The 9,528-nt window shown below is 52.4% G+C and overlaps 1 protein-coding gene across 1 annotated transcript; it reads right to left on the bottom strand.

Annotated features, from left to right (window-relative positions):
- Nucleotides 1–3,801: 3,801 nt before the first annotated feature.
- LOC119272223 (cation/H(+) antiporter 15-like) lies at nt 3,802–6,977 on the bottom strand. The gene is made up of 3 exons (XM_037553755.1): nt 5,528–6,977; nt 5,029–5,443; nt 3,802–4,944 (listed from the first exon to the last, which is right to left on the bottom strand). Exons 1-3 carry the CDS (start codon nt 6,800–6,802, stop codon nt 4,004–4,006), a joined length of 2,631 nt encoding a protein of 876 aa, XP_037409652.1. The 5' UTR covers nt 6,803–6,977; the 3' UTR covers nt 3,802–4,003.
- Nucleotides 6,978–9,528: the final 2,551 nt, after the last annotated feature.

The raw sequence follows: 9,528 nt of genomic DNA, 5'->3' as shown, positions 1-9,528 counted from the left end.
TCGATCTATCCAAGAGTTTGTACTGAAATAACACCATATGATACACATCAACCAACTCTAATGTCACCTAGATACTCCAATGTCACCACGAGTATCCATGAGTTGATTGTACAATATGCATCAAACAATTTCAGATAAATAATACTCAATCCACACAAAGAACCTCAAAGAGTGCCCCAAGATTTCTACCGGGGAAATAAAGACGAGAACATGCATCAACCCCTATGCATAGATTACCCCAATGTCACCTCAGGAATCCGCAAGTTGAGCGCTGAAACACATATCAAGTGAATCAATATGATACCCCATTGTCACCACGGGTATTCATAGCAAGACATACATCAAGTGCTCTCAAATCCATAAAAGTATTCAATATGATAAAACGAATACTCAAAGGGAAACTCAATTCACAACAGATAGAGAGGTAAAAACACCATATGATCCAACTATATTAACAAAGCCCGTGATATATCAAGATCGTGACATCTCAAGAACATGCGAGAGAGAGAGAAGGGGAGAGAGATTAAACACATAGTTATTGGTACAAACCCCCAGCCCCGTGGGTGGACTATTCCCTCCTCACCATGGTGGCTGCCGGGATGATGAAGATGGCCACTGGTGATGATTTCCCCCTCCGGTAGGGTGCTGAAATAGGGTCTAGGTTGGCCTTTTGTGGCTACGGAGGCTTGCGGCGGTGAAACTTCTGATCTAGAGTTATTTCTGATGGTTTCTCTATTTATAGGATTTTTCAGCGTTGGAATCACATGAAGATAGGCCTTGAGGTGGGCACAACCCACCTGAGCGTGCCCATGTGTCTTGTGCTCACCTCCTTCACCTTCCGGTCCTCCCATGAAGCTTCTAGTGCCTCTTTTGTTCCAAAAAAATCATCAAAAAGTTTCGTTGCATTTGCAGAACTTTTATTTCTGCACAAAAAACAACACCACAGTAGTTCTGCTGAAAATAGTGTCAGTTCGGGTTAGTTCCATGCAAATCATACCAAAACCATAGTTGTAAACATGGCATGCATACTTCATAAATTATAGATACTTGGAGACGTATCACTCACACATGGAGATCAGATCGCAAGAAGAAAACATTGAAGAAGATTGATTGGTTGCAGATATGTCTTACAATGGCTGCCTTGTGCTATGCACGATTACAAGTATGAATTAGAAGGAGTTGAACTATGGTGGTGATGGCAGCTAGGGAGATGAAATGGCGGCTAGGGTTGACAAGAGATGATGAAGATGGTTTTGTTCTGGCTTCATTCGATGCTCTCTTGTTGACAATTTGATGGGGTCCCCTTTATAAGAGTTATTCATGTGGATGATCTGCCTCGGGATCCACGCCATATGACCATTCATACGATCACGCGCGGTCATATGGAATGTTGTCTTTCGCGTTGTTTCCTCTAGAACGCCTCATGCTAATTCCTTCTTTCTTCATTTCCATTCCTTTCCATGTTCACACGTGATTTCTTCCCTTTTAAGCCAATTTCCTGTGGAAACACATCAAAGATAGGATTTGTCAAATCCTTTGCATTCATTAGTCATTAGTAGCAATATCGGAGTGAATATCTCGGTTTAAACTAAGGGTGAATGAGTGTAAAAATATCACTCATCGGCTAAGGTGACATGTTTAGGCTTCGTGAGATTCTTTCCTTTCCAGCGAGACAATCTAGAACCGAGTGTGTTAATGAATGGTTGGAGGCTAATTTTTCGGAGATGGTAGAATGCAGGGGTAGACCCAAGTATTTTTCGAGTAAGGAGGAAATACGAGCTGGGAAGGCAGACAAGATGTCCTGAAGGTCAAAACCCTCCCAGGGAATCAGGAACAATTCAGACTTTGGGAGGTTGGCGACGAGCCCGCTAGCCTCACCTTAGGTTGGGAGAATGGCGGAGATCACACGTAGCTCGCCTTTGTCCTGGTTAGGGAAAATGCCAACATCATCCGCGAACATAGAAATCTAGCAGGTGGACGTGTGGGTCGGGATTGGTCAAAGGATCCATCGCTAAGATGCAACATTGAGAATCTTCTAGAGGGGGTGAATGATCCTGAGAAAAGCTACACCGTTTAGATTTGATTTATTATTTTTTGGCATGAGCTCTTCGAAATGTCATTTGAGCATGAAAATTTTCACACTCCTAGAAAACTCGAGCATCTTGGATGTAAATGGAAAATTAATTTTCTTTTGTCATTTCCCTTCAATTTACCGTTCATCAGGAGCATATGCGCATGGGCTCAAACATGGATTACCCGCTTGCATTATCACTAAGCTGCATTTTTGGGTTGGGAAGTACTGATAAATCTGACTGATTTATCTGGTTCAAAGAATGATCACCTAAATATTGGCAAGTACTTATTTGATCGACCAAAAAAATAATGTTGACCTCTAGTTCCATGACAGAAAGAACAACATAGGCAGCTAAAAACCCGGCAAGAAGGTCGTGTGAGCACTAACTCAATTAATCGAGTTAATTGCTGGAGACTACTACATTTGTGGTTAGGATTGGACAAAACTACTTGCTCCCTATGTTTTGCAAAATTCACAGCATATTTGTGTAATTCATTTGCAAAAAACATTGGTCGAGGGATTTGGTCCATTTTAGCATTTTCCCGACAGGTGGGCCGGGGCCTGATTGTAAGAGCTGACTTGGCAAAAAAATTGCCACGTGCGCGCGTTGAATTAGTGTACTACGTCTTCTTCGTTTCCTGGCGTCCTCCTCATCTACGAACCAAGACACTGGAGGAGGGCAGCTAGATCTCGCCGATGGAGGAGGGCAACCGGATCTTGCCATTATCGGTCGGTTGCAGCCACCCCACGATATGAAGAGGAGGGAAACGACCGAGAAGGGGAGCACAGAACTCGTCGGCGCACGGCACGACCACGACATCCAGGGGCGGATCCAGGCCCCCAAGGCTTAGGCCTGGGGATGATGCCCAAACGCAATGTATAATGTAGCAGTTTACTGTACAAATATGCTACAGTGTACCAAGATGGCTCGGGGCGGCCACTGGGCTAACTCCACCCCATATGACATCCACGGCTGGTGGCAGGGCCAGGATGTTGCCATGCCTTCAAGGCCGATATGGCACTGCTCGCCGGCCACTCCATCGGCCGAGGTCGTCGGGATGGAGCATGCACTTCGGTAGTATGGGGTAGCATTGCTCACCGGCCGAGCTACTTGATGCAGCAGTCGTTGTACGAGGGGGGAGCGCGCGACACGTGTGGCTGGTCGGCGGCCTCCAGCCCGACGGCGCCGCCCCTCGCCGGCGATGAGAGCCCATGGACGCGCTGGAGTGTACACACCGGGGGGGAGGGGGGCGTGGTGGTTGATTGCGTTTTTTATTTTTGATTGAGGGGTGTCTAAGTCAAAAAGAGATTTGATTGCGTTTTTTTATTGAGAGGTGTCTAAGTTAAAAAAGATTTGAAAAGAGAGAGTAGACTATTCATCGCGTACATGTAGCAATTTTCTTTTACGAAGTCAACTATGACAACTTGGTCCCATCGGTTATAAACGGAAAATTCTACACCTACGGTCTGCAACCCATGGAAAACTCCCCACGGACAGACTTGTCCACGACCTCGCCAATCACTTCCTCCCTGATTTTCAATTATGGGTCCACTGTTTCCAATTAGTGTATGGCACATCAGCCTGTAGCACTTAGTCGGTAAGTCTTGTCTGTAGCTCTAGCAAAGCTCGTTATAAACACGCTTAAAACGCCATCCCTCGATCAGTGTTTTCTGCAAATGAGTTACGCAACACGCGGTGAATTTTGAATAAAAAAAGAGACTTTCCTGCAATTAACTCCAATGAATCTGATACTAATCTAATCTGACTAATTTGTCTAGCTAGAGTGATCACTTGGAAACCGACTGGCTAGCAGGCTTCGATCAGAAGACAATAGTCTCAGCCTTCACGCACGTTCCATGCATTGCCAAGTCACGATACAACTAATCCTACACAGTACAGAAATTCCAACATCGAAGACCCTAAGCGCCTCAGAAGCCTACGGCGCCACTAGACCAGCTATTGGCCGCCGACGACGCCGGGATCGTCTGGTACCCCGCGAGCCCCGTGGCCGGATGCACGTTAGCGTTGCTCAGGTACTGGCGTACCGGGTCGACGCTGGCGGCCGGCGCCGCGGCGGCCACGGGCGCCCCGGCCACCACGTACTGCTGCACCACCAGCACCGACACCCCCATGGAGAAGTCCGACGACACGAGCATGTCGCCGATGGGCCCCAGCTCCGGGGACTCCATCCAGTCCTCCAGAGCCGACGTCATCGGCGACCCGGCCTCGCTGGGGCGCCGGCCCACGATGTACATCTCGTGCGTGCTGCTGTCCATGCTCCGGATGGCCGCCACCGTCTCCTCGCTGTTGGCCACCGTCTTGTCCGCGTACGTGATGGCGCCGTTGCCGTGGTTGCGATCGCGGAACTCGCCCAGGTACTCCTCGTCCATCTCCAGCTCGGTCTTGCCCTCCGTGCCGATGTTGATCGCGCGCGAGTCCGCCGTGGCGGCCGACCGGTAGGTGGGGCTGGAGAAGGATCGCTCCCGGTAGTCCGGCGGGAGGAACCTTACGATGGCGAGGCTGACGCTGGGGTTCTCCACCATCCTCCACGCGTAGGCGAGCGCCTCGCGGTCGTCCGGCCCGCCGAAGAAGAAGAGCACCAGGCGGTGCTCGTCGGCCATGCGCGCCGCGGCGGCGCTGAGGCCGCGGTCCACGAGAATGGCGACCGAGCACGGGGACGCGGACAGGAGGCTCTCGTTGAACCCGCGGATGGACGTGTTGATGGGCTCCATGCCGCCGTCCACCGTCTGCTGCTTGTGGAAAGGGACGACGATGAGCGAGACGTGCTTGTCCTCCGCGAGCACAGACACGTCGTCGTGCATCGTTTGGTACGGCGACACGGCCGCCAGCGTCTGGATGGAGACACCACCTGCGTCGCACAAAGCACCGTGCATGCTCCGTGTCAGCGTACGTAGACATGCAGCCTTACGAAATGTATGTACTGACTACTGACCAGTGTGCATCTCGTAGTTCTCGAATGCGTTGAAGATGTGCTCCGTCGTAGCCGGCAAGGCAGAGGAGCCTGACCGGCTATTTGTCGAGGCGGAGGCGGAGGCGGCGGCGGCGGCGAGCATGTTGGAGGCTCGGCCGGTGAGCTCGACGAGGTGGAGCGCGTAGATGAAGATGGGGGAGCGCTTGCTCGGGTTCGAGAGCTCCAGCAGCGACAGCATGGACGGCACGTTGCGGGTGGTGTGCACGCAGGCCAGCATCCGGAGCTCGCTGTCGTGCCTGATGCGCTGTAGGTTTCTCCGCTTGTACCCGACGAGCCGCCGCGGCGGCTTGTGCAAGCTCGTCACGATCGGCGTCACCAGCGCCGTCATCCCCACCGACACCATCACCATCACCGCAAACGACTCGTCATCCAACACCTATGCATGCTTAACCTGATCAATGGCTGACATAGATATTGGGGGAAATTTGCTGTGCGTGTGACGGTGTGACCGTGTGCCTACCTGCTTGTCTCTCCCAATGTTGAGAATGATCATTTCCACGAGCCCCCTGGTGTTCATGAGGAATCCGAGGGCGATGCCCTCACGGAACGGCATGGTGTAGAGCGCCGCGATGATGATGGTGCCCATGATCTTGGCGAAGCTGGCCATGACGAACACGAGCACGAGCAGGCCAACGGTCACAGGGTCGCGCGCCTTGGTGATGTTGGTGCGCAGGCCGCTGATGGCGAAGAAGAGCGGGAGGAGGAGCCCGGTGACGAAGTCCTCCAGCTTCTCGATGAGCGTGACGCCGAGCGGCCCGCTCGGGATGACCAGGCCGTAGATGAAGGCGCCGAAGACGGAGTGGATGCCGATGGCCTCGGTGCAGACACCGGCAAGCAGGACGCCGGCAAGGATGAGCGACACGTCCATGTCGCTGATGCTCTCGCCCTCGGGGATGCGGTGAATGAGCCACCACATCGCTGGGCGCACGACGTAGAAGCATATGAGCACGAAGACCACCCCGGAGAGGAGCACCCACAGGGACGACAGCGCCGTGCTGTCCACCTCCGTGATGGCGATGGCGAGCGCGAGCAGGATCCACGCGCACATGTCGTTGACGATGGCGGCCGACATGGCGATGCGGCCGAGCTCCGTGTTGAGCAGCTTGGTCTCGGCGAGGATGCGGGCGAGCACGGGGAACGCCGTGACGGAGAGCGCGACGCCGAGGAAGAGCAGGAAGGAGGTCTGGTGCACGTTCCGGGACACCTGGTGCCGGAATATGAAGGACGTGGCGGTGCCGATGCAGAAGGGCAGCGCCATCCCGGCCAAGGCCACGAACAGCGCCTTCTTGCCGGACCGCTTGATGACGTCGAGGTCCATCTCCAGCCCGACGAGGAAGAGGAAGTAGAGCAGGCCGAGGTGCGCCACCGTCTCGAGCGTGAGCAGGCTGCGCTGCGGGAACACCATGTTGCCCCAGCCGTCCATCTGGCCCATGAGGGACGGCCCGAGCACGACGCCGGCGAGGATCTCAGCGATGACGCGGGGCTGGCGGAAGGGCTTGAGGAGGAGCACGAGGACGCGGGTGGTGATGACGATGACGGCGACCTGGAGGATGAAGAGCGGGAGGGAGAACTCGAGCGGGTTGACGCCCTGCCAGATGCCGTTGGTGGTGATCATCATGGGCGAGTAGCACACCACCATGTTGGTGATCTTGGACGCCGTCGCATTGTGGGTCTGTGCCGTCACGTTCGTCGGCAGGTCGACGTCGGCGTTCAAGGGCGCTACGGTGGAGGCCATCTTGGCGCATGGCACGGCACGGCACGGGGGAGCCCTCGCGCGCGGTGATCACACGCTCCCTGCTAGCTAGATTGGCCACCCGGCCGTGTGCGCCTTGCGAGTTTTGCTCCGGGGAACTTTGGGGATGTTGCACCGGGGGCACGAGGCCGAGGCGCAACTCGCAGAAAGTGCGAGGAAAAGGTCAAAAGAGGGAGTCCGGGTCACTCAACGTTGGAAGGCTGCCGATCGGTTGCCCGGGCACTTTGGAGTTTGCGCGGATCTCCGGTTTTGACCGGTCATCCTCAATTCTAATTCTACCGCGAATTGTGTGGTTCTCATTAAGGATCGGGCCATCAAGCATGCACCTACTACTTGAAGGCATGTACAATGGTTGATAAGGTAGTCTTATCTTAAGTCTTGCATGTAATTTAGATATGACAAAAAAAAGAGTCTACAATGGGTCATCTCTTAGCCTTATCTTCAATAACTAGTCATTCCTAAAAATGTGGTGAGACATATTGTGCTAAGAGATCATCTCTTGTCTTCTCTTAAATAAGAGAAGACAAGCCTTTTCTTATGAGTTCTCTCTCCTCCACATCATCATTTATCCTACGTGGCACTCTTAAGATAGCACCATTGTACATGCCCTGATGCTCCAAAGTAAAGTCTCCTTGCTGCTACATCAGTCCAGATTTATGGAGAGAGACATTCGTGTCGCTCCGCGGAGACCCGGGGCCAAACCCTAGCACCGAGAGCAATGCTCCCCTCTTCTCATCAGTCGGCAGGTGTCGCCGCGTGAAACCTCTGCGACACTAGCGGTGGCGAGGCCGTATTCCTCCTCCCAGACGGTGGTGTGGGGGTTTCCGCCGGCATGATGCGCCGACAGGTGCGTGTTGGGATGTGTGGTGGTGGTCTACCCATGGAGCGCTCGGATCTGAGACGGCAGCGGCAGTAAGGAGTGCGCCCCCATCCTGGCGACGGATGGCTGGCGTGGATGTTGTTGAGCATCGCTCTTGGCCGCGCGGGTAGGAAGCTGCGACAGGCGTGGATCTCGGTTTTGGGCCACCTCGTTGTCCCTTGGCATCAATTTGAAGATGGTGGTCCCTTCCCTTGTTCATCGTCCTACCCCACCGATGCAAGATGCCGGCGGCCTTCGTATAGCCGGATCTGGAGGCTGGTTAGGTTGTTTGGGCTGGGGGAGGGGGGGCTCTGGATCCGGTTGACCGGAACTGGCAATGGCAGTCATGATGTCGGCGATGCTTTGAGTGTCAGTCTTCTTCTTGTAGGTGGCATCGAGATCCATTCTCTACCCTTCACCTCCGTGTCCCGGATGAAAGCCAAAAATCTCTCAGATTGCGTGGCTCCAACGCTCCAATGTCGTGTTTCTTCCTGAAGGCACCCCCTTGGGACTATGGGGTGGTGGTCGAGGCTTTGATGTGGGTAGTGCATTGCCGGTGGATCTTTAGCAAGTGTTCCTGCTGAGGAGCTTGCGGTAGGCATTGTGGTCTTTGCCGGAGGCGGTGACGATGTATGGGATTTTCATCGCAATGTGAGGTCGTCGTGCCTATCGCCCTCCCCAGCAACCTACTGGTCATGTTCATGCAAGCTCAAAGTTGAGCAGTTCTACCTACCGACGGCATGGTGTCCTTCGATCCAGGACGACAAGGCAGGGGCCTTCTTCAGGGATAGAAACGAATGGTAGGAGCAGTGGCCTCATGGGAATTGGTGGAGCGTGGTCTTCCTGGTCACTTGTCTTAGTCACATCGATGGCATGATGTGCAGTTCGCTACGGGCTTGTATGTTGAAGCTTGTTCTTGGTACATTTGGAGCTTGTTAGTTGTTTCTTTAGCATCTTCTATCCTTGATGTTTTTCCCCATTGTAATGCTTGGTTGTTGCTTTATATATATGGGGCTAAAGCCTATTTTGGTAGTCCAGATTCACTGGGTCGGATAAAGGATTCTCGGGGACCAAGGCACTCAGCCGTCTTAATAGCACGGGCCTTCGGTATCCCCTCAAGCTTTGCATGTGTTCTTTCTCCCATTTTGCATACCTTAATCAATATCATGCATGCAACAAACATATTTCTTTCCTGATCCTACATGTGTATGCATGTCCAATCATCTCATGGGACTAGCAAAGAGTATGAGGAAAATGCAAAAGCAATGTCCCAAGAAATATAGATGATTTGAGGTAGCCTGTCAACCCTTTAATCCCGGACAGAGATATAAAGTTGCTACATTAAAAATTACATCCGTAGGTTTGGGATTTTCAGTATCACAAAGTGTACTTGTTGTACATGTATGTGGCTAGCCCATAAAGCATGTGTAGTTTGTAGGAGTGATTGTTCTCCATGGACATTTCCAGTTTTGGTGATGTAGAAAGAGAAAAATAAAATAAAGCCTATGAATTGTTTGGGAAGAGAAGCCTAAACCCCAATCCCTGAAATTAATAGCCTGCTCAAACTGATTATGGTCCTAAGACTTGTTAGATGCATCGAGAAATGGACAATCCCGATCGTGACCATTCACCATTCTCGATCTCATCTCTCTCTCTCTCCTACTTCTTCTATTCTCCTCCTCCTTTACTGTAGACAGACCAAATGGGAACCACTGATGAGCTTGATGACTTTGGTTGTTTTCTGAGGCACCCCAGGGGCACATAACTTCGTTGATGCCCATCTCCATAGCCTCGATGTTTGTGAGATTTTTTCCTCATAGCACAAAACCATAGAGGGTGTCTGTAGCAG

Source organism: Triticum dicoccoides, chromosome 3A (genome assembly GCF_002162155.2).
Source record: "Triticum dicoccoides isolate Atlit2015 ecotype Zavitan chromosome 3A, WEW_v2.0, whole genome shotgun sequence".
Classification (NCBI taxonomy): Eukaryota; Viridiplantae; Streptophyta; class Magnoliopsida; order Poales; family Poaceae; genus Triticum; species Triticum dicoccoides.
Note: the sequence above shows the minus strand (reverse complement) of the source record. Positions and strands in the feature narration are given on the sequence as shown.

Bases quoted from the DNA above. Each gene is read 5' to 3' on its own strand.
- LOC119272223 (XM_037553755.1), bottom strand. From the start codon at position 6,802: ATGGCCTCCACCGTAGCGCCCTTGAACGCCGACGTCGACCTGCCGACG. The intron at 5,444-5,527 runs GTAGGCACACGG...AAGCATGCATAG, and splicing joins ACATTGGGAGAGACAAGCAG to GTGTTGGATGACGAGTCGTT. The intron at 4,945-5,028 runs GTCAGTAGTCAG...TGTGCGACGCAG, and splicing joins GAACTACGAGATGCACACTG to GTGGTGTCTCCATCCAGACG.